This window comes from Rhinoderma darwinii, chromosome 3 (genome assembly GCF_050947455.1).
Source record: "Rhinoderma darwinii isolate aRhiDar2 chromosome 3, aRhiDar2.hap1, whole genome shotgun sequence".
NCBI lineage: Eukaryota > Metazoa > Chordata > Amphibia > Anura > Rhinodermatidae > Rhinoderma > Rhinoderma darwinii.
Window position 1 is genome coordinate 290,758,266 of NC_134689.1, and position 25,590 is coordinate 290,783,855.

Here is a 25,590-nt window from a genome sequence, read left to right on the forward strand (position 1 = left end):
AGGACGGATACGCTGTGTTCTTTTACGCACTTCTACACACGTATCAATCCTGTGTATTCCTACCCTTCAAGTTAGCAATTCAGCATCGGGGCCTGACTGTTATCTTCCTCTGTAAACCTCAAGAGTTTGCTCTGCACTTGTATTAAAGGGGTTTCCTCAAGATTAACGGTTATCCTCTAACCACAGGATAGGTGATAACATGCTAACTGGTGGGGGTCCAACTGCTGATACCTCCCCCCCCACCGATCACAAGAACAGGGGTCCCGTTCCTCCCCTGCGGCTCCATTCGTTCTTTATGGCACTACACGAGATAGCCAAGCGCCGTACTCTACTTTCTCTGGCAGTCCCATAGACCGTGAATGGAGCGGCGATGCGCATGCACGGCCTGCAACTTGATTCGGAGAAACGGGACCCCTCGTTCTCATTATTGTGGTGGTCCCATCGGTCGGGCCCCCACCGATCAGCATGTTATCTGTCCTGTGGTCAAGGGATAATATTTAATCTTGGCAACCCCTTTAATTGATCATTCAGAAGCCTTAAGGAATATGGAAAGCCAGGAGTTTGCCTTAAAGGGGTTTTCCCATCACATAGTCTTGGACCAGAGAGACCTCGGAGGGTATATGACACGTCACTGATGACGTCTCGTTTCTGTGGCGGCTTGTTCTTTAGTGCCCGCGCAGCCTATGTAGTTGTTCACTGTGAGCGCGCCTGTGCGTGTTCACAGTGATTTTGGACGGCACATGCACATTACTATCCTGGTCTAATAGGTATAATGTCGGCAACGGCCGTTATTTTTTTAAAACTAAATACAAGAATACAGTGCTCTGCAAAAGCCTACACATAGTAGGCTTCAACAAGGGGGTTATCAAACACGTGGAACACGGGCCGCATGCAGCTCTTGAGGCTATCTGTGGCCCGCGGGACACCGTTGCTCTTTAGTGAGAGGACAGAGCAGACCCAAGGAGGAGCCTCAGAACACTAGTATATGCTCTGCTCCGATGTCAGGGGATTCCACAGAGTCCCGGAGCAGAGCCTATACTTAGTATACTGTATAAAATTACTGTCTGCTGGGGTCCTGTATCTAAGCCTACATTGTGTTAGGCTTAGATACAGGGTCCACTTGTGACACTGTTTGTTAGACCCTGTATCTAAGTCTAACACAATGTAGGCTTAGATACAGGACCCCAGAAGACAGTACAGGGAAGGATGTCAGTGGGGATGAGCAAGGACAGCACACATGAACACTTGGTAGGATCTACATTCACGCTCATTACAAACTGCAATGCATGCAGGGAAAATAACTATTATCAGAAGGAAACCCCAGCAAACCAGACCTGGAGTGCATGTAAACAAACGGCGCTAAATTCAAAGAAAATATGGGATAAGTGGATTATTTTATTTTTTTATATACTGCTTTATGTTGTCTATAAGGGGAAACGTATGAAACACTTTTTTTTATTTTTTTATTTTTTTAAATATGATGGTATCTCAGACAACCCCTTTAAGATGGGCTGTCTGCTCTTCTGACCATGCTGGAGCATATTTTCTTAAAGGAATGGAACAATGCAAAGTTCTGTTATTTATCTTGGAAATGTATAAATAGTATAAATTGACAACTGGGCATTGCCGATTCAGTTGTCCATTTTATTCATACATTTCTAGGAGGAATAGCAGAGGGAACAGCACAATCCCTAGTTCTAAGAAAAGATGCTTGAGCATTGTTTTATGGGGATCGCAAGTATTTATTAAAATACACATGTCTGGAGATTGGACAAGTTGCCTTTCACTTTTAATATTCTCTAATGAATAACCATAGACGTGTCATACAGGGGCTAGATTGCCTAATTGGTAGGATTTCTGTGTAGATGGAGACCGCTCAGATGAAACTTTCACTTTGGTATTAGTGTTTCTTGACCGCAATGTTACTACAGCATAAAAATGCAATCATTTGTGTTGTGTATATTTACATGTTTATGAATGCATATGTAGAGAGAGCATATTCTGCAGTCTGTAACCAGAAAGGGCTCATTCACATCTGCGTTCCGCAATTCTTTGACAGCGTTCTGGTAGAAACACTTCAAGCAATACACCTCAAATGCGTAAAACCCATGAATCATTTGGAAGCCGAGTAGATAAAAAGGAGAAGATGAGGCACAATCACTTTATAAAAACTGCACAGCCTTATAAACCAAAGGTAAGGTAGAAACTTTATGTCCATTTAGTTTGTCTGATGGCCTCATATCGGGTTTTTTTTCTTTCCATCTTTTTTTTATATATTTTTTTTTTTTACACATGTTTACAAATCGCCTGTTTTTTGGTCTCGTTTTTAACAATCTCGTGCAGACCTCTAGCCTAGACCCTAGCATGATAACCTAATAGGGCATACCGGCATACTGGGAGTTTTTTTTTTTATATTATGGAAATGTTATAATGGTTTAGGATTGCTTCTGGTTTGTGGAAAGTGCAATTTTAACTAAGCCTATTGAGAAAACAACCATCAAAGTATCACTGGGCGTTCAGGGGTTACAAGCCTGTAACTTGTATGCAACTTGCTTCACTCCTGCCCCAAATTGAGACATCATTTGTAGAGGAGATTACCTTATTATATAATGCAGTTATCTTTTTACATGTATGAGACATTGAGGATTAAAGGGGCATTCAAGTTACAAATGATCACCTACCCACTGGCACTGGATAGGTGTTAACTATAATAAATGGTGGGGGTCTAACTTCTGGGAGCCCCCAACGATCGCCAGACGGGGCTGAGGTCCCGTGTCCCCGCCTTCCGTAGCTCCAAGTCCGCTGCCAGGAGTATTTGAATGGAGCAGTGGTTGACAATGTGCCCTGTCATTACATTCAAAGTCTACAGCTTAGCGTTTGAAGGACGAGGCAGGGCACGTGCTCGACCACCGCTACATTCGATTCCTCCTGGCTGGGGCTTGCCGCTGTGAGGGGGGGGGGAACGACACGGGACGCCCCCATTCTGGCGATCGGTGGTGGTCCCAGCGCTCGGACCCCCACTGATCTATCCAGTGAATAGATAACTTGTAGTTAGCGAAATACCCCTTTTAAGGGAAGGAACCCAGTAATGGGCATTTTGCAGCAAGAATATTACTCCATGACATGGTGGACCCCTCGACGGATTCTCAAGAATAATGTGAATTGAGCCTTATCTGTAGTGCTAGGGATAGGGACCATATTGTAACTAGACTGTACACATTACCATTAAGAGCCCCAGTCTGTGTTTTGGTGGCAAGAATAGCATAGCATGCAATACTGTCAAAATGATAGACCGAGAAGGAAACGAAATTCATGACTAGTGGGAAGAGAACCTTGTCTTGTTCATTTTGATAATGAGCAGAATGGCGGTCACTGTTTATAGGGGAGGGTCACCATTAGTGATGACAAATTCTGGAAGTATCGTGAATCTGCTTGTGTTTTATGGCCTTACTGTGTCTGCTGGTTCTGTACTTTGTCTATATTACCATTATATACTGTCCCCCTTTATTGCCCTATAGTGGAGGTCGTCTGCTTGTTCAGATATTCTACTAATTACGATAATTTTATTATTGCTATCAATACACTTTACTTTATGTAGTGATTGATGGATTTATGACTTTCCTAGATTCTAAAATTTCTAGTTAGGTTTTTATGCAAATACAATTTAACTAAACTATATTTTTGTGTTGTGTAGCAAGATGCTTCAACTGATGATGGGAAAAAGAAAAGGGTCAAAGACGAGATTGTAGACATTGATGATCCTGAAATGAAGCGCTTTCCTTACCCATTTAATGAACTACTGGTTTGGTCTGTGCTGATGAAGAGGCAAAAAATGGCCCTTTTCTTCTGGCAGCATGGCGAGGAGTCGATGGCTAAAGCTTTAGTGGCCTGCAAATTGTGCCGCTCTATGGCTATTGAAGCAAAGCAAAGTGATGTTGTGGATGACACATCAGAAGAACTGAAGGAACATTCAAGGTATCGCTTAGAATACATTTTTATAACCACACACAGACCCGTCATTTTATGTGTAGTTTGGTGAGACGGGCTTGCATAGATCCCTTAATTCAGACAACAGTGTTGGGATGATTTAGAATGCCAACTATGCACCATGCCTCCTCACCAAACCTCAATGCCCAATCTTACTAGTGTAGGGAATCTAAATCTCATGCACCATGTCCCAATACTGAATGGGAATCCTTTACAGAGGACTGGAGGCTGTTCTAACCGCACAGACTAGAGCAACTCCCATATTCATGGTTTTGGATGAGATGTTACACACATGGATGTAATGCTCAGGTGTCCACTTTTTGGGCATGAAGTATATTTGCTTTTACTGCTCACCTTTGGAACCGTTTTGATTAACGTTTTCTGAGATTGATTAAAATATACCCCTATTATCAGAAAATCTGATAGGTCAGAGACTAAAAGTATATGGACACCTGACCATCACATCTATATAAGATATTTATATTTTATACACTCTTTAAACGTTATTTAGCAACTTTGTATTAAACCTTTTGCAGTGAATTTGGGCAACTGGCAGTAGACTTGCTAGATCAATCATTCAAACAAGATGAAACCATGGCAATGAAGCTGCTGACGTATGAGCTGAAAAATTGGAGTAATTCCACTTGCCTAAAGCTTGCAGTTTCTTCTCGGCTGCGCAATTTTGTGGCACACACTTGTACTCAAATGCTGCTCTCTGACATGTGGATGGGAAGATTGAACATGAGAAAAAATTCCTGGTACAAGGTAGTACTCTGTATTTTATCCAATATTTACTAATTTCTATATAGTTACTTTTTTTTTTTTAAATCATGTTCATTCCATTAATAAGGCACTCCAGCAATTTTTTTTATTTTATTTTTTCCTCTATAGTGCAGCATAGGCTATTATTAAAGAATACTGTAGAGGCTATTGCGTATACCTTGTGTGCATCTGTTTTAGTTGATGTGCCCTTTCTGGTCTGTCTGCCCTTTTGGTTCGTTCCTTCCCCTCTGCATTAGGGGTACCATATCAGACTACATTTCCCATGATGCTTTGCAGAGGCGGAGTCTCATCACACTGCACTTTCTCTACTCTGAGTCCTATCTAAGTTCAGCAAGTGATAAACCAGTGACATGGAACTTCTGTACTGCAGAACTCTCCAGTATATTCCTGCTGTATGCAATGCATCTTCACACTGCTCTACCTGCTAGTGATAGGTGGCTCCATGTCCGTTTTTACACGGGAGGCACAAAAAGCAGAATCTCCTATAAATACACTGGACTCGGTTCTCCGCACTCACAGATAGTATAGACCGTCAGTGTGAGTCCGAGTTGCCAGAAGGGATTTGATATAATCCTGTAGTTCACAGGAAGTAATCTACACAGGAGAAATCGCCTCCTGTCTACACATGAGAGCACGGTATTCAGATCACATGACACAGCTGCCCATAATGAAATGGTTTAAAATGTATAGATGGCACTAAGCTGGGAAGAAACAAGTGGCACTGCTAGAATATTGCAGGTGAGTTAGCACTACATGTGCAAATAAAAAATTTGGCGGTGTTGCTTTAAGAACGTGCAGTGACTTGAGTGTCATCTGCTTTAGACACATTTGGGCCACAAACCATGTACTAGGTGTAACTAACTTGTACTAGGTTAGTTTGTCCTGTAATGTTCTATAAAATTAAGGAGCTAGGTCCTTTTCAGACAACAGGGATAATCAGCAATGTGACGGCTGTTTTTTTTTTGTTTTTTTTTTAACGGCCGTCACGCGGCTTCATTGAAATCAATGCATGTCCATTGGGGCTATTCAAATGGCCGGAAAAAATAAGAGATGTCCTACCTATTTTTGCCTGTGAAAACGGGAATTGCACAGGTGCAAATCGGCCATGAAAAACTGGAGTTTTTTCACGGCTGATTTGACACCCGGTTGTGTGAATAAAACCTAATTTTGGCAACCATATGACACTGCAGTTTTTTGCCTCCATGCTGTTGATATTGGATTTACCTATTCGTATTTATTTACAATTTAATGTCAGAACACTTTAATGACCAACTATATAATGTTTTTATGGCGGCTGTTCATGATGGTTCTTCTGAAGCGCCACCTTTTATTGGCGGCACTTCAGAAGATGTTTCACCCAAATCGGGCAACGATCGGAGACCAGTAGCAGTGGTCTCCAGTCATGTTTAACCCCTCAGATGCGACAGTCAATACCGACCGCCGCATTTGAGCGGTATTGGAGGGAGGAGGCTACCTCTCACCCCATCGCGGGATGCCGATGGTTTTTATGGCAGCAAGGGCCCCCAGGACCCCCCAGGTCTGCCTTTAGTGAATGCCACTTAGGCCATGCCAGAGGCATGGCCTACCAGATGCTTGTCAGTTTTACACTGACAGGCAGCAATACACTGCAATATAGAAGTATTGCAGTGTATTATAAAAGTGTTCAAATGATCGCATAGTGAAGTCACCTAGTGGAACTAATAAAAAAGTTAACGTTTTTATAATAAATAAAGATCCAGAGTAAAAAAATTAAACCAAATTTTCCCCTTACAAAATGCTTTGTTATAGGTGAACGATGTAATAAATAATTCCAGAATTGCTGTTTTCTGTTCATCCTACCTTCAAAAAAATGTGATAAGTGATGAAAAAATCGCCTGTACTCCAAAATGGTACCAATTAAAACTACAAGCTGTCCCGCAAAAAAAGCCCTCATAGTTGCATCGTCTGAAAAATAAAGTTATGGAGACACAAAAACATATTTTGAAAAAGCGTTTTTACTGTGTCAAAAGTAGTAAAACAGAAGTTGTTTTTTTTATAAATCTGGTATCGCCACAATTGTAACAACCCGCTGAATAAAGTAGTTATTTACACCACACAGTAAACGGAATAAATTTAAGACGCAAGAAAGAATGGCAAAATTTCAGGGTTTTTTTTCCATTACCCCACCAAAAAAGTTAATAAAAGTTAATTAGTAAATTATATGTACCCCAGAATGATGCAATTAAAAAATACAGCTTGTCTCGCAAAAAACAAGTCTTTGTCGACCGAAAAATCTAAAGGTTATAGCTCTTTGAATGCGAAGATGGAAAAACTCCAAAAATTGCTTTGTCATTTAGGTTTAAAATACCTTCGGTATTATGGGGTTAAACCAAAGCCGGACATAAGACACCTTGTTTTTTTTTCTTTCTTTTTATTGTAATTTTGAGTAACAAATCGTTGTTTAGGATGCAGCTTCTAATTCCTCTGTGGTTAGGGCCTGTTCACATCACCGTTGCCCTTCCGTTGAGGGGTTCCCTCGGAAGTTTCCGTCGGGTTAACCCCTCAACAGAAAGGCAAACGGAAACCTAAACTTCAGTTTCCCTCACCATTCATATCAGTGGTGACGGAAACCTTGCTAAAGTTGTGTTTGTCACCGTTGTGACAGGGTACCGTTGTCTTGGCGGAATCAATAGCGCAGTCGACTGGCGGTCCTACTTAGTGATGAACAGCTTTTTTTGTGTACGAATGTGCCGACAAATAGCTGTCAGTCACTAAGTAGGTCCGCCCACTGGACTCCTGAGCCCAGAACTTTTAAATGAGATTTAAATGAAGAAATTACAAGTTATACTAAAACTTTCCCATAAAACTATATATCAATCTGTTCGGCTCCCCTAGGCGGTTGTTGGCTTAGTATGCTTTCTACTTAACGATGTAATATAAAAGTCTGATGTCTGTGATTTGTAATATAAATGTGGCCGAACATCAGCACTTTGATAATAGAGTCCCTCTTAACCTAATATATTTTTTTGGGTTTGTGGTTTTCATATTTTAGGTGATTCTGAGCATATTGATTCCTCCTGCAATTCTTATGCTTGAATATAAAACAAAAGCAGAAATGTCCCACATACCACAATCTCAGGATGCCCATCAAATGACAATGGATGACAGCGAAAATAACTTTCAGAATCTACCAGAAAACATTGCTATGGTATGCATGAGACACTTAACATTTATACAGCTCACTTTGTCTATTTTCATATTTGAGGCTTTTTTTTTCAGCATAGACGCTGCATTGTGCGACTGTGATATTTTTGAAAACCCCTAAACTACAATGTAACACAAACCGGGGAAATTGGATAAATCGCTGCGATTGAGCTTTTCCCATTGAAGTAGTTCTAGAAACGTAAATTCTGCTTTGACAATTGTGGCAAAAATGGCAAACTTGCATTCGGGTCCATTGATGGGGAAAAATTGTTAAGCAAATGCACATTACGTACACCTACATATACAACTCCTTTTCAATTTCCAGAATGTGTTCAAGGAAGTTCAGGCTTTTGACCATACAGATGTGAAGACCGAAATTGAGACTCAAACAAAAACCCGTCGACTTCCCATTACCCAGAAGTTCTATGCATTCTATCATGCTCCAATCGTGAAATTTTGGTTTAACACTGTGAGTATGAATGTAAACAAATGTTCCCATGTAATGAAAATGTATTTTGTATATACAAGCGAAGGCAGACGGTCGTATATTTTGCTTTAAAAATTGCATTTTTTTTAGGCTGCTTTGCGTGTTCATTTCTCTGTCCTCAGGAAGCACAGCAATGCATTCATCTCGGGGAGTATGAGATTTCATTGACAGAACCTGCTATTGTCTAAACGGCGCTCACTAGTCCCTTATGCATCTCATTTATACTAGTAACAAAATACCCGATTGGGTTGCTCTGCAAAATAAAGAGGAACTTATTGTGCTCCTAAATAGGTGAACTGAACTCCAGTAGATGGGTTTCTTCAGAGAACTAAAGTGAGCCTTTGACGGAAGTAGGTTTGCAGACAACTTAGCAGACAAGGTTTTCTCAGTTGTATTAAGCTGAGGATTATTTTACCAATAGAATATGTATCATGGCTACCATCAATTCGTGTGTACATGTTTTTTTTTTTTTTATATCTTTCCTTCTGACATGTTTGAGGAGGGTGCCACCATCTGCAACATCACAAACTTGATGTCATTGGGTTGAACATGAGGAGAGCAATCAATTCAGTTCTTTAACCCGTTAGTGACCGGCCCATCGTGTTTTTACGTCGGTCACTAACGGGCCTTATTCCGATGCCATAGACTTTTTACGTCGCGGCATCGGAATAAGTAAACAAAGTAGGGAGCTGTCAAATCTCCCTGCTCTCAGCTACCAGAGGCAGCTGAGGGCTGGGAGCGTCCCTGCTCTGCCGGGTGAGATCGATATCAGTATCGAACTCACCCGTTTAACCCCTCCGATGCGGTGCTCAATAGCGAGCACCGCATCTGAGTGGTTTTGGAGAGCGGGAGGGAGCTCCCTCTCTCTCCCACCGACACCCGTCGATAAGATCGCCGAGTGTCTGTGTCTCTAATGGCAGCCGGGGGCCTAATAAAGGCCCCCAGGTCTGCCAGTAATGAATGCCTGCTAGATCATGCCGCAGGCATGACCTAGCAGATGCCTGTCCGTTTTAAACGGACAGGCATAATACACTGCAATACAGAAGTATTGCAGTGTATTATAATAGCGATCGGAAGATCGCATAGTGAAGTCTCCTAATGGGACTAGTAAAAAAGTTTAAAAAAAAGTAAAATAAAGTTAATAAAAAAAAAAAATGAAAAACCCACTTTTTCCCCTTACAAACTGCTTTACTATTAAAAAACCAAAATACAGTTAAAAAGTTACACATATTTGGTATCGCCGCGTCCGTAACGACCCAGACTATAAAGCTATTACATTACTTAACCCGCACGGTGAACGTCGTAAAAAATTAAATTAAAAACGACGGAAAAATTGCTGTTTTCTGTGAATACTGACTTTAAAAAAAATGTGATTAAAAAGTGATCAAAAAGTCGCATCTACTCCAAAATGGTACCAATAAAAGCTACAAGTCTTCCCGCAAAAAACAAGTCCTCATACAACTGCATCGGCGAAAAAATAAAAACGTTACGGCTCTTCAAATATGGAGACACAAAAACAAATAATTTTGAAAAAAAAGCGTTTTTACTGTGTAAAAGTAGTAAAGCATACAAAAACGATACAAATTTGGTATCGTTGCAATCGTAACAACCCGCTGAATAAAGTTATTGTGTTATTTATACTACACGGTAAACGGCGCAGATTTAAGACGTGAAAAAGAGTGGCGAAATGTCAGATTTTTTTTCTATTCCACCCCCAAAAAAAGTTAATAAAAGTTAATCAATAAATATGTACCTCAAAATGGTGCTATTAAAAAATACAACTTGTCCCGCAAAAAACAAGACCTTATACAGCTATGTCGACGCTAAAATAAAGACGATATAGCTCTTGGAATGCGACTATTCAAAAACGTAAAAAATAGCTTGGTCATTAAGGTCTAAAATAGGCTTGTCATTAAGGGGTTAAATCAATGTTTCTGAGCCAAATACCCCATCCCAAATAAACGACATCAATGTGACCCCAAGGCTATCCTTGGTCCTGTAAAATGGCACTTAGGGAATGGCGGCTGAACGCTTGTGGAGGCATAGTACCTTTTTAATTATTGTATGGGTTGGGCCCCTACGCATGCACCCATACAAAAACCTGGTGCGGTCTGAACACTCTCAAACCCCCTGGAAATACCACAGTGCCCATGTAGATAGTGACACAATACCACTGTTGATAGTGCCACATAGATGATGCCAGTGCCCACTGTAAATAGTGCCACAATGCCCTCAGTACCACAGTTCTCCCTGTAGATAATGCCTACATAGTGCCACACACAGTGTCCATGTAGATAGTGCCAATATGTCACAGCACCCATATAGATAGCGCCACCCCCCTGTAGATAGCAACATCCCACCTGTATTTAGCAATATCCCCGCTGCAGATAGCGCCACCCACCCCGTAAATGGCACCCCCTTCCTGTAAATAGCGCCACTGTAGCTCCCTGTATGAGCATCTCTGCCAAATGTATGGATAGTGACATCAGGGCCTTCTCCAGTAGCGGAATCTGCGGCACAGAGCGATCTGACACCGGGAATTCCGCTCCTAGAGAGAGCCACTGACGACATTGTCCATATATGGATAGTGACACCAGGGGCTTCTCCATTGGTGGATTCCTCGGCCACGTCACTGTCCAAATGGCGGTGGGGGCTCCATCTAGGAGGGGAATTCTCGGCCAGAGCGCTGGCTGGGGATTCCGATGCTAGAGGGAGCTTAGGTGGTGCTATCTACATAGGGTTTTGTGCTGCCTACAGGGGGTCACGAGTGCAGTGCTGCTCACATTGAAGCAGCACTGCACTCATTAAACCCATTCCAGGCTGTCAATGTTTATACACTTGCTAACGGCACGGGGCATCAACAGTTATAACGTATATAGCCGTATGGCAGTCGTGAAGGGATTAATAGAGGAGGCTCTGTCTGCCGTTTAGGCCTCATTGTTTGCATGTCAGTGATATACTGGCAGGCAATAATGCTTCAAACACCCTAGTGGGACAAAAAAATAAATGTAAGTTTAATAAAAACAGAAAAAAGTGTCTCCCCTGAAATGTTTTTTTTTTTTTTCCGGTTTTAAAAAACAAACTGCCACTGCATTTCCAAGGACACATAGAAAAAAGTTAACTAGTTTATATTGCGTGGTTGTTTGGAATAAGTGGTTAGGTCAGTGATGTGAATTTAATTGTATTTTTAGTGATCTTAACCTCTTCGCACACCTTGGCGTACATACACATCCAGGTGAGCAGTATCTTTGCCCACCTGGGCGTGCATTTACGTCCACGCATTAACAGTTAAAGGCCGTTCGGCGCTATACCGCAGCAGCGGATCACTGTGTAGGGCATCTGCCCTGCTCTCCCCGTTGCCGATCAGCGGCCCGTCGCCGCTGAATTCGACAACTAACCCCTTAGATGCGGCGGCCGATTGTGATCGCCGCATTTAACCCCTACCCGACATTTGCCGTATGGGTACACCATGGAAAGCATTGACTTCCCGCATTTTGCCGTACCCATTCGCCGGGTATCTTACAGCTGACATCCGACTGTTACGGCGGGGACCGAAATTAGCTTCGATCCCCGCCATTAACCGCTTAAGTGCAGCGCTCAAACGCGATCGCTGCACTTAAGGTGTTTGCAGCTCATCGGAACCCCAGCAATGAAATTGCCAGGGGGTTCCGGTGGCTGCAATGACAACCGGAGGCCTAATACTGGCCTCCCGGTCTGCCTAGCACGGAAACCGGTAAAGATCCGGCTTCCGTAGCCGCCGGCAAGATGGCGCCGGGTCAGGAGCTGATCCGGCGTCATCAGCGGTGGAAGTCAGCTGTATGTTACAGCTGACATCCACCTGTAACGGCAGGAACCGGAGCTAGCTCCGATCCCTGCCATTAACCCCTTCGATGCAGCAATCGAAAGCGATTGCTGCATCGTAGCGGTTACTAGCAGATCGCCAGCCCTGAGAGACAATCGGGACTGGCGACTGCTGCTATGGCAACAGGAGACACAATGGTCTCCTGCTCTGCCATTACGGAAGCCGATTAGGCCCCGCCGGGAGGCGAAGCCTAATCGGCTTGCTGTCGGTGAATAACTGACAGATCTAATACATTGCACTACGTAGGTAGTGCAATGTATTAGAAAAAAATAAATCTGACAGCTGGACCTTCAAGTCCCATAGTGTAAAAAAAAAGTGAAAAAAATAAAAGTTTGAAAACAATAAAAGTTGCAAGTATTATTGAAAAAAAATAATAAACCATACGTATTTGGTATCGCCGCGACCGTAACGACCTGAGGTATCAAAATATTATATTATTGCACGCGGTGAACCGCATAAAAATAACCGTAAAAACCTATACCAGAGTTTTGTTTTTTGGTTACTTTGATCTATAAATATTGGAATTAAAAAAATGATCAAAAAGTCGCACGTATTCCAAAAATGGTACCTATAAAAACTATAGCTCGTCTCGCAAAAAACAGGCCATCATACAGCTGCTTCGACAAAAAAATTAAGTTATGGTTCTCACAACTTGGCGACAGAAAAAATACATTATTTTTACAAAAGTAGTTTTATTGTGCAAAAAGTTGCAAAACATAGTCCTATAAAATAGGTATCGCCGGAATCATACTGACCCGCAGAATAAAGTTAACATGTAATTTATAACGCATAGTGAACGCTGAATAAAAAAAACTAAATAAAACCATGCCAGAATTGCGTTTTTTTTGTTTACCTGGCCTCCCAAAAAATAAGGTAAAAGGTGATCAAAAAGTCGCATGTACCCCAAAATGGTACCAATAATAACTACAGCACGTGCCGCAAAAAAAGCCCTCATACCGCTACGTCTATGAAAAAATAAAATCCGTTATGGCTCCAATAAGTCAGGAAATAAAAAATATGCAGTTGTTTGAAGAGGCGATTTATCAAGGACCAAAAATTAGGGAACCAGGAAAGGGAGGGCCCAAACATGTCCGCTGGGAGCGCCGTTGCCCGTATTATACCAGGACAACACTTTCCCAGCAAAATTCCCCAAACTGCAAAGGTGCGGAGTGTGGACCAAAAGGGGCATAAGAAAGGACGCCATATATCAGTGCGACACCGGCCTGTGCAGAAATGATTGCTTCACATTGTAACACACATATATGGATCATTTTATTGTTTTTTTTACCCCATTATTATACCACCTGACTATGCCCCTGATGTACTCTGCCCAGCTTACATGTACCCCACATTATAAACGGAAACACCAGCAATACGCAAACAAAACTACTACCAAGCAATATCCGCTCTCCAAAAGCCAAATGGCGCTCCCTCCGCTCTGAACCCTACAGCGTGCCCAAACAACAGTTTCCTTCCACATATATGGCATCGTCATACCCGGGAGAACCCTTTTAACAATTGTTGGGGTGTGTGTCTCCAGTGGCATAAGCTGGGAATGACATATTTGCCACTGAAATGGCATATCTAGGGAAAAATATACATTTTTAATTTGCACCATCCGCAGCGCATTAATTTATGGAAAAGACGTGTGGGGTGAAATGCTCACTACACCCCTTAATAAATGCCTTGAGGGGTGCAGTTTCCAAATGGGGTCACTTCTCCGGGGTTTCTTTTTATTATTTCACATCAGAGCCTCTGCAATTGTGAACCAATACTTTGTAAATCGCCAAATTAGGCCTCAATTTCGCATGGTACTCTCTCACTCCTGAGCCCTGTCGTATGTCCAGGCAAAAGATTAGGGCCACATGTAGGGTGTTTCTAAAACCGGGAAACACTGCATAATAATTAGAGGGCTGTCTTGTTATGGTGGCACAAGCCGGGCACCACATATTGGCATATCTATGGAAAAAAATCCCATTTTCACTCTGCAACATGGAGTGCACACTAATTTCTACAAAACACCTGCGGGGTTAACATGCTCACTACACCACTAGGTAAATGCATTGAGGGGTGTAGTTTCCAAAATGGGGTCACTTCTGGGGGGTTTCCACTGTTTTGGTCCCATAGGCGCCCAGAAACCAATCCAGCAAAATCTGCACTCCAAATGGCGCTCCTTCCCTTCTGAGCCCTGCCGTGTGCCCAAACAGCAGTTTCTGACCACATATGGGGTATTTCCGTACTTGGGAGAAATTGCTTTACAAATGTTGGGTTCTTTTTTTTCCTTTATTTGTTGAGAAAATGAAACATTTTGCACTAAAGCTACGTCTTATTGAAGAAAAAGGATGGTTTTTATTTTCACTGCCCAATTCTAATAAATTCTATGAAACATCTATGGGGTCTAAATGCTTACTACACCCCTAGATGAATTCCTCAAGGGTTGTAGTTTCCTAAATGGAATCACTTTTTGGGAATTTTCATTGTTTTGTCCCCTCAGGGGCTTTGCAAATGTAACATGGCCTCTGCAAACCATTCCTGCTAAATATTGAGTTGCATTTCTCTGGTAAAACTGTGCATTTCTCTGGTAAAATTTCTGTGTTATAAAGAAAATTGGATTAAAAATTAATTTCTGCAAAAAAATATGAAATTTGTAAATTTCACCTCTACTTTGCTTTAATTCCTGTGAAAAGTCTAAAGGGTTAAGAAATTTTCTAAATGCTGTTTTGAAAACTTTGAGGGGTGAAGTTTTTAAAATGGGGTGACTTTTTGGGGGTTTCTAATATATAAGGACCTCAAAGCCACTTCACAACTGAACTGGTCCCTGTAAAAATAGCCTTTGAAATTTTCTTGAAAATGTCAGAAATTGCTGCTAAAGTTCAAAGCCTTGTAACGTCCTATAAAAATAAAAGGATGTTCAAAAAACGATGCCAATCTAATGTAGACATATGGGGGGTGTTAACTAGCAACAATTTTGTGTGTTATAACTGCCTGTTATTACACATTACCACATAAAGTGAAACATATCAGATTTGAAAAATGAGGCTCGGTCAGGAAGGTCAAAAGTGGCTAAAGAGGGAAGGGGTTAATGAGTTTAGAGTAGATAGGTAGCCCCTACAAGCAATTCTCTGGGCTGGTCCTCATAGGCTTCCTATCAGAGTGACTGTCACGTCACAATGACAGTTAGAATACATTACACTACGTAGGTAGTGTAATGTATTCTAGCAGCGATCAGAGCTTCAAGTCTATAAGTCCCCTAGTGGGACAAAAGAAAAAGTTAAAAAAAAAGGTAATAATGTTTTACAAAAGTGTAAATATAAGTTACATAAACACGCTTTTTTTCCTATAAGAAGTCTATTATAGGAAAAAAATTAACACCTTAAAAAAAAAAAAAAAGTACACGTTTGGTATCACGCGTTAGTAACGACCCAAACTATAAAAGTATAATATTAATTTTACGGCACGGTGAACACCACAAAAAGCAATGCCAGAATCACTTTTTGGTCACCACCCCTCCCAAAATATAGAATAAAAAGTGATCAAAAGTCGCATGTACCCCAAAATAGTACCAATAAATAAAGTAAAATTGTCATTTATCGCCCAGGATGAACGTCCTAAAAAAATAAAATAAAGCTTCAGACTTGATGGCTTTTGGTCACCTTGCTTGCCAAAAAATGGAATAAAAATGATCAAAAAATCGCATGTACCCTAAAATGGTACCAATGAAAAATACAGATTGTCCCGCAACAAATAAGCTCTCGCACAGCTCCAGTGGAGAAAAAATAGAAAAGTTCTGGCTCTCAGAATATGGTGACGCAAAATGTGCAGTGTTGTAAAAGCGGTAAGATTGGGCACCATTTATCAGTTACACTGGCCACATATCCGCGGATTATTATTTATTTATCCCATTATTATACCCTCTTATTATGCCCTGATGATGTCCGCACAGATAACATATGCCCCCACATTATAAACTGAAATACCAGCAAAACCCCAAACAGAAAAACTACCAAGCAAAATCTGCGCTCCAAAAACCAGATGACGCTCCCTTTCTTCTGAGCCCTACAGTGTGCCCAAACAGCAGTTTACATCCACAGATATGGCATCGCCATACCCGGGAGAACCCGCTTAACATTTTATGAGGTATTCGTCTTCAGTGGCACAAACTGGGCACAACATATTGTGCATTAAAATGGCATATCAGTGGAAAATTGTTATTTTCACTCTGCACCGTCCGCTGCTCATTAAAACCTTCACGCACCACGACGTAATGGCACGTCGTGGTGCGGGGGGGGGGTTATTTATGGAGCCGGATCAAGCGCTGAGCCCGCGCCATACGCTGCGGGTGCCGGCTGTGTATCACAGCTGACAGGAACAGCTGTTACAGGAGCCTATAAAAATGACAATATACCGCAACGTATTAGTATTGCAGTGTGTTGTACCAGCGAACTAATGAATAATTTTTTCTCTAAAGTAATGTAGAAAATATACAAAATTGGTATCGCTGCATCCGTAAAAGTCCGCACTATAACAATATACCATTATTTAACTCGCACGGTGAACGCCGTAAAAAAAATGTAAAATGCCGAAATGGCAATTTTTTGGTCACCTTAGCTGTCAATTTTTTTTTAATAAGTGCTCAAAATGTCGTGTGTACCAAACAATGGTACCAATAAAAACAGCTCATCCCGCAAAAAAAAATTACATCTCAATTGACCAAAAATAAAAAAAATTATGCGCCTCGGAGGCATGGTGAAACAAAACAGGTTTTTTTTTTTTTTATAACTGTTTTTACTTTGTAAAAGTAGTAAAATATTAAAAAATAGTATATAAATTCGATATCGCCGTAATTGTATTGAGTCGCAGAAAAAATGTAAGTTGCCTTTTTCACTGCATGGTAAAAGTTTTAAAAATTAAACCAAAAAAACAAGGAGGGAATTGCAGCTTTTTCCAATTTCAGCACGTAAATAATGTCATTTTATTTTCAGTTTCCCAGTACATTAAATGGTGTCAATAGAAACTACAACTCCTCCCGCATAAATAAGCCCTCACACCGCTCTATTGACGGAAAAATAAAAATGTTATGACTTTTGGCATGCGGGGAGGGAAAAACGAAAAAGAAAAAACAAAAATGGATCAGTCCAGAAAGGGTTAATTAATTTCTAATAAACATTTATAACCACACGTGGGGTATAGCCATACTCTGGAGAAATTGCTTTACAAATGTTGGGTGGCTTTTTCTCCTTTATCCTTTGTGAAAATGAAAATTCCACATTTTTGTTAATTCTGCAAAATACCTGTGGGCTCACTATACCCCTAGATAGATTTCTTAAGTGGTGTAGATTCCCAAATGGGGTCACTTTTGCGGTGTTGCCACTGTTTTTTAGTCCCTCAGGGGCTTTGAAAATGCGACCATGGCGCCGCAAACCATTCCAGCTAAAAAGTGTGTGTGTGTGTGAATAAACAAGCCCTCATACAGCTACAGAGAATTAAAGACGTGGCTCTCTTAATGTGGAGACAAGTAAAAATTACTTGTGTCCATAAAACATGTTTTTTTCCTTGTGCAAAGTACTAAAATGTAAGCGAGAAAAATATATACTAATTTGGTATTCGTAACGACTTGTAAATTACAGGAAAATGGCATGGTCCCTGTGCAGGAAGCCCACTAATTTACGTGCTGATGGTACTGCACATCTCCTTAAAGCAGTGCCATCTGTAGAATCGGGCTGTCACACAGACTACTTGACCCTTCTTTGTGACGTGAGACTTAAATATTCAATTCCCTCTGAAAACCCTCATATCGAGAGCGATGTTCCTGTCCGCTGCTTTTGTATCCGGGTGGTTGCTAGGGACCCCATGATGTCATCATTGATTCCGTGTGCAGAGAGGGCTTGCAGGCATGCAGATGAGATGCGATCTTCCCTGCGTGTCTGTGTATACTGATCACTGATAAGTGATCTAAAGGATCTTCCCATTAGATCACTGTTAGTGACGTGTAAAGGAGGACAGCAGGGAACACAAAGTTAATGTGTTCCCTGCTTAGTGTGCCCCTATAGTTAAAAAAAATAAAAAAATAAAAATATGTTAAAATGTAATAAGAAATAAAAAGCCCCCCTCCCCCAAATCCATACACCTCTCTGAACCCACACGCACAAATGTTAGAAATTTTGTGTGGGACAAACATGTTTTGCAAGGGTGTCGGTGCTTAGGCATTGATACGTTCTTGTCCCACAAAATGTACGATACCCCAAACATAAAATGATGCAACGTGAGAGGGGGCCACCCCCCATTTCTAACGGCTTAGATGCTTAAGTCGCTATTGACCGGGCATCTGAGGGGGTTTAACGAGCGGGATTCTGCTCGTTATACTAAAGTGTCAGCTGTGTCATACAGCCAACATGCTTGTGAGCTCGATCCATACCCCCCCCCCTGAACTCGGGAAGGGGTTAACACCTAGTAAACTGCAAGAAAAAAAAAACAAACACAATTAACAATGGCAGAACTGCAGGTTTGTTTGTTTTTCTTTGGGGGGGTTTGCACCCCCTTCAAAAAAAATTCTAATAAATTATGTACTCTAAAAGGGAGCCAAAAACTAACTCCTTCTGGTACAGCTTGTGGTTTTTGTTTTTTTCGGTGTTTTTTTTTAGTTCGATTTTAAGTCTGTAAAAGAGAGGGTTTCTTCTGGGGTTTTTTTAAATGTAGCTACAGTACTTTTAAAAAAAAAAAAAATTATTTCAATATTGGTGAGACACTACTTCCTTGTATTGTCTGTATAAACAGGGCAGCAGTGTGTTTCTTTGCTTTATGGTAGCTGAAATGAATTGGAGTTATAGTAATTGGCAAAAAATTGTAATAGACTATTACATCCTCCAGGAGGTGACAGAGTACAGCCCCCTCCCCCAGATAGGGGCATGATAGATGTGTAATGAGCTGCTACTCTGCCTTATCTAGGCCTCCAACAGGACAATAGAGCGGTCATGAAAGGCTTTAGAAACCTTTGACATGGGAAAAATAATTTTTATATATGTTACAGGTTACCTAAAAAATAAAAAAAGTTGTGCTAGGTTTCAGGCTTTGATCTTTATTCCTTCCTTCCTTCATTCATTTTCAGAACCCTGATATCTCGTTTGCAAGTTTTTCCTCGTTTGACTTTCAGACCCATGAATGTGTCCCTCCGAGTAATACATGCTGAATGTGATCTCTGTGAGTCCACAATGCTGCTGCCTTCACTAGCTCTCAAGTGTTAGCACAGCTTTCTCTACACTGGTAGCCGGTGTCATTCCCTCTTTGCTCTATTCCCTATCTACACTCTGATACTAACCGTCTGTGTGCTCTGCCCTCCCTGAATACTTGGATGCTTTTTCCCCCTCTCCAATCACTGATCTGCCATGTACAACCTCTTCCCCCTCCCTGCTATAATCGCTAAGGGAGCAGTCACACGCGGTAGAATTTTTCTTTGATTGAAAATCCGTTTACATCTGAAGGGAACTTGCAGAAACAGGCCAAATCAAATATAGGGAGTTGATTTTCAGTCGCAAACAGTTCTGCACCAAAATCTACCGCGTACGACTGCACCCTAATACTGAGAGAAGGGAAGGGGAGTACAGATTACGTTAGCCTCTCAGGAGAAGAGGATGACGGATTTGTCAGAATCCGCAGCACATCCAGTTATCAACAGGAGCTGCACAGACTATACAGCAGCTAAATGGCAAGACACTTTTAATGAAGACTATTTAGAAAGTTTTTTCATTTCGGAAGAAAATGAAAAGTAATAAAATTCAATTCAAAGGTGTCCATAGCCTTTAAATCCCCTGCCTTCTAATGATCCTGAGGTGACTGGTCATTTTCTCCCACTCATAGAGCAAAGCTGACAAGTGAGCTACAGAAAACAGGAAGTGTCAGCCAATTGTGTGCTTCAGTGGCCAGTGTGAAAACTGGAGTATTTCAAGATTGGTTTTTTTTTTATGTGGATTATAAAAAAAAGAAGAAAACACTAACCATTTTTAAAATCTTAGATACGGGATTCCAATAATGTCATATTTTCTGAAGACATTTAACAATTTTAATGGGTAGTTTTCGTTTTGAAAATATATATAATATTCTAGATAGATAAACAATGTTGATAGTCTGGTATTTACCAGGGTATGTTACCTCAACAATTAATATTCTTTATCTTTCAGCTGTTTTATTTGGCTTTTCTCATGCTTTTCACTTTCGTGGTTCTTGTAAAGCTGGAGCCATTGCCTACTGCCCAAGAGTGGATTGTCATTGCCTACATTTTTACCTCCGCAATTGAAAAAATTAGAGAGGTTGGTATTTGATTTTATGTATGTTTTGAACTTTATTTATCCCTTGCCGTCACAGCCAGTTTTCCCATTTTTTTTCCCATTTTCGTTTTTTCTTCTCCACCTTTTAAAAGCCATAACTTTTGTATTTTTCCGTCTACATAACCATATGAGGTTTTTTATTTATTTTTTTCATGTTTTTTTGTGGGACAAGGTGTAGTTCTTAATTGCACCATATAATGTATTGAGAAACGTTAAAAAAATATATTTTGTAGAATGGAAAAAAAATAGCAATTCCTCTATTGTCTTTGGGTTTCAGTTTTACGGCGTACACTTTGTGGTAAAAATTACATGTTAAGCTTATTCTGCGGGTCAATACACATACCAGAGTTATATAGTTTGTGTTCTTTTTCTATGTTTTACTACTTTTACAAAACAAAAACATTTAAAAAAAAAAAATAATGTTCTGTCTGAGACCCATAATGTTTTGTTTTTTTGTAGGGTGAGCTGTAGTTTTTTGTGTACAATGTTCGGGTGCATGCGACTTATAATTCGTTTTTAATAACCATTTTTTAGGGGGATACGGTGGCCATAAAACAGTAATTCTGGCTTTTTTCTTTTTTGTTTTTATTTTTACAATGTTTACTCTGCAGCTTAAATAATATTATATTGTAATTGTTCGTACATGGAACTACCAATTTAAGTTTTTGTTTTTTTGTTTTGGTTTTTTTTACATTAAGGGAAGAATGGGAAAACATTTATTTTATTTTTCAATAGTTTTATATTTCTATATTACTAAACTTTTCATGAGTTTTTATTAAGTTTTTTTTTTTTTGGGTGGAGTTTTTTTGTAGTCACATATTTTTGACGTGTTTTTCTCAAGAGGTTTTTATTTCCTATAGAAAAGTCTATTGAAAAATGCAAAAACAGACACCTTGTTGCGGTTTGAAGAAAAATAAAATGCCATGGTGCCATAAAAAACGCAACTTAGTAGTGTTTTTAATATTTTCCTATTGACTTCCAGCTAACATCTTGCCGCAGCATTATTTTGCAGCAAAAAAGCATCGAAACTGCAGATAAAACGCTAAAAAAAGCGCTGCGTGTGAAGGCATCTTAATCCCATTTATCAGTTGCGTATATTCACATCCTAGCTTTGTGTAATGGTGCCATTTGGTGACCCCTGATGGGCGAATTCATGATGCTCCATGTGTCTAAATATTTTTTTCTTAGATATTTAGGCTATTTTTTTTTTATTGCAGATTTTTATGTCTGAAGCTGGGAAAATTAATCAGAAGGTAAAGGTGTGGTTCGGGGACTATTTCAACATCACTGATACAATTGCTATCATGACTTTCTTCATTGGATGCGGGCTGAGGCTTGGAGCTTATAATTATAACTTGGAAACTCCATTAGACAATGACGTTGATGACGACGATGAAGGTGTCCATAATGTCGTTTTTATTGCTGGGAGACTGACCTATTGTCTGAATATAATTTTTTGGTATGTCAGATTATTGGATTTCTTGGCCGTCAATCAACAAGCTGGACCATATGTAATGATGATTGGCAAAATGGTACGTCAAGTGTGGAACACTTCAATGACATTGGAATTGTATACCATTGTATTTGCGTTATTCAGATGTGATGTTCATGGTTACCATAAAGATATTTAGTACGTGGACTTATTTTTGTGTTTTTTTAACAGGTGGCAAATATGTTCTACATTGTTGTCATTATGGCTGTCGTACTCTTGAGTTTTGGTGTTCCAAGGCAAGCAATTCTCTATCCATATGAAGGACCAAGTTGGACTCTTGCCAGGAATATTGTGTTCCAGCCTTATTGGATGATGTTTGGTGAAGTGTATGCTTATGAAATAGATGGTAAGACCTTCTACGCCTTCTTTTTATTTATTTTTAAGTTTGAAAAAATATTATTACTATTTATTGATATTGTGGGATATGTGAAGAAAGTAGTTCGAGGGAAAAGTAGAATAACCAATCATATTCTAGTTTTAATTTTTCAGAGCCCCCCTTTCAAAAAGGACAGCAACAACCTGGTCATGTGATGTTCATGCAGTCCATTGGCTCACTAAGATTGAGCTGTACTGTAACGAGCTCTCCACCTGTGTGTCGATCACATGATCAGGACTGATCATAATCCCCAGGAAGTAAACAACGAAGGTTCATATTGAATGACCGCAAACCGAGATGTTAAAAAATGTTAGGAAGTAATAAAGAAAGTTTATTGGAGAATTGTATAACCTTTCAATATACAATGAATATAGTTTATTTGCTGAAACTGCCGTACCCTTTTCAATATCTATTAATTTGCTATTGACTTGATCTGTGTGTTATTTGTGGCCCCTTTTTTTACTATATTGTATATTTAGACCCAGTTCACACTGAGTTTTTTTTTTTTTTACGCGGAAACCGCGTCTTAATCAGCGGCAAAAAGAACGTCCGAAACCGCCTCCCATTGATTTCAATGGGAGATGGAGGCCTTTTCTTCTGCGGCAGTTTTCAGTTTTGCAGTAAAAAAAAGCGGCATCCGTCTCTGACCTTCCATTGAAATCAATGGGAGGCAGAGAAAAAGTTTTTTGCTTTACGGCGCTCAATGGCCGCGGGCGTAAAACGCTGCGAAAGTCGCGCCAAGGATTTGCAGGTAGGTCAAAATCTGCCTGCAAAACTGTGTGAACAGGGCCTTACAATGCGTGCTTTGTTGTGATCACATTGCTGCTTCCATATTCTGACCTGAACTAGAAAAAATGAAAGCTGGAATCTTCTGGTTGCATTGGAAATCTCCTCCACTTTGTGTCCGCATATAATGTGTCTACTTATCACTGCATAAGCTTCTTCAGAAGCCAAAACCAATCAATTCATCTGTCTGTCAGTGTTGATATATGTAACGTAGACTAATATTGACACGATAACCAATTTTTTTAATTGTTGTTTTTTTAATAGTTTGTGCCGATAACTCTGAGGTGAAAGATCTGTGCGCTGCTGGAACATGGGTTACCCCGTTTCTTCAAGCGGTCTATCTCTTTGTGCAATATATCATTATGGTGAATCTTCTCATAGCATTTTTTAAGTAAGTCATTTTGTGCTTGTTTTTTAAATGCTTAAGACTACGCGCGCGCGTCAATCTGGTCCGTGTGCGTTGCGTTATTTCATCTGTGCTTTGTGAGTGGCATGTGTTTTTCACGCACTTGCAAAGCACATATTTTTTATTTTTCAATGGACTTGATGCGCAAATCACGCATAGCACACGGATGTGCATCCGAGTGCTGTGTGATTTTCACGCACCCATTGATGTCAATGGGCGTGTAGGTGCATGAAAAACACATCAATATAGGACATGCAGTGAGTTTCACGCTGCGTGAAAACTCCTGCATGTGTGAATGGCCCCATTGAAAGCAATGTGTCAGCGTGCTGTGCGTGATTTTCATGCACAGCACACGGACAAGTTTTAAGTTCGTCTGAATGAGCCCTAATACTAATGTGACATACGTTTGTTTACTTGTCTATTCCCATTAAGATTTTCATCTTTAGAGATGAGCATGATATGAAACGCACACCTGTTACCAATTACCAGATTATAAAAAGGGTCATGGCTTAAAAGAGGAAATTTGACAGACCCTTTTTTAAAACCGTCTAATAAGACGCAAGAAGTGTCTAGAACACACAATAAATGTGGTGAAAATCATGCACGCCAGCCCAAATTGAGCCAGCATTTTGGCACATTTAGCTTGGGAAATCTCCCTCCATGTTTTTCCAATTTAAGGGTATGTTCACACGGAGTCTTTCGCAGGCAGAAAATTCTGCCTCAAAGTTCTGTTTGGAGTTTTGAGGCAGATTTTGATCTGCCTGCACGCAGTTTGCCACGATTTTCGCTCGCGCCTATTGAGTGCCACAGGCAAATACGCCGCGAAATACGCTTTCTCTGCCTCCCATTGATATCAATGGGAGGTCAGAGACAAAAACGACCAAAGATAGGGCATGCCTCTTTTTCGCGCAAGCGTTTTTTTCCGCTCGCAGGAAAAAACGCCTCCGCCTCCCATTGAAATCAATGGGAGGCATTTTCAGACGTTTTTTGGCACGTTTTCCCACGCGGTTTCCGCGCCAAAAAACTCTGTGTGAATTGGGCCTAAGACAATGAAGGCAAAAATATTGATCCATGTTTTAGTCTTCATTGTCTTATATTTGACAGTAACGTAATAAGAAATAAAGAAAAATGGCTGGTTAGCAATCTAGGACAATGGATGATTGTAATCCTCTCTTGGTATTTGTGCTCTCTAGATGTTGCCACAATATCAGATTCCCAGCCCATTTCACTTTAGTCCCGATGGCATTTTTTTCTGCAGTGTTCTCGGCAAAGTACCTACTATTGTGAAGTTTTCATTGGGTTTCTAAAGTGTACCTGCTGTGGTATGTGTGTAATGTGTTTCTACTCCCTTTTATTTCAGCAATGTATACATCCAAGTGAAGGCCATTTCAAACATAGTGTGGAAGTACCAGCGCTACCATTTCATTATGGCTTATCACGAGAAGCCCTTCTTGCCACCACCTTTGATTATTTTCAGCCACTTGTCTTCCCTCTTCTGCTTTGTCTGCAAACGAAGAAAGAAAGACAAATATTCACATGGACCAAGTAAGTTTTTATTTAATTTTTTTTTAAATGTTTTTACCAAACTTTCTTCTTTTAATAGAAATCCAATGGGCCACGATTATCGGGAGAAAAAAAAAAATGTCTTAGGTGCTGTTCACATCACGTTGTGGCCTTTTGTCAGACACCTGAATGCTGTATTGTATCCCACTGTATAAGCCTGCAGAGCTATACGTTGCCCATACAGCCCCCTCTCCCTGCTTCAAACCACCTGGGAGCTGCCCTGCTGTGTCCACATTCCAAGCAGCGGGAGGTAGTCCTCAGAGGGGCAATCGTCAAGGAAGATTAAATGGCAGCCGTCAGGTGAGGTCTGTGGAAGTGTTGCCAGGAGATTAGGAGGAGCGAGT

General features: G+C 40.5%; 1 protein-coding gene across 1 annotated transcript in view; it reads left to right on the plus strand.

Annotated features, from left to right (window-relative positions):
• TRPM7 (transient receptor potential cation channel subfamily M member 7) overlaps window positions 1–25,590 on the plus strand; it is a 128,498-nt gene that overhangs the window by 73,132 nt on the left and 29,776 nt on the right. Inside the window, exons 15-24 of the mRNA XM_075858058.1 lie at window positions 2,060–2,194; window positions 3,695–3,975; window positions 4,524–4,752; window positions 7,802–7,957; window positions 8,279–8,422; window positions 20,477–20,605; window positions 21,841–22,155; window positions 22,287–22,461; window positions 23,542–23,668; window positions 25,044–25,228. Of these exons, the coding sequence (XP_075714173.1) occupies window positions 2,060–2,194; window positions 3,695–3,975; window positions 4,524–4,752; window positions 7,802–7,957; window positions 8,279–8,422; window positions 20,477–20,605; window positions 21,841–22,155; window positions 22,287–22,461; window positions 23,542–23,668; window positions 25,044–25,228 (1,876 nt within the window). The remainder of the gene's footprint in view (window positions 1–2,059; window positions 2,195–3,694; window positions 3,976–4,523; window positions 4,753–7,801; window positions 7,958–8,278; window positions 8,423–20,476; window positions 20,606–21,840; window positions 22,156–22,286; window positions 22,462–23,541; window positions 23,669–25,043; window positions 25,229–25,590) is intronic.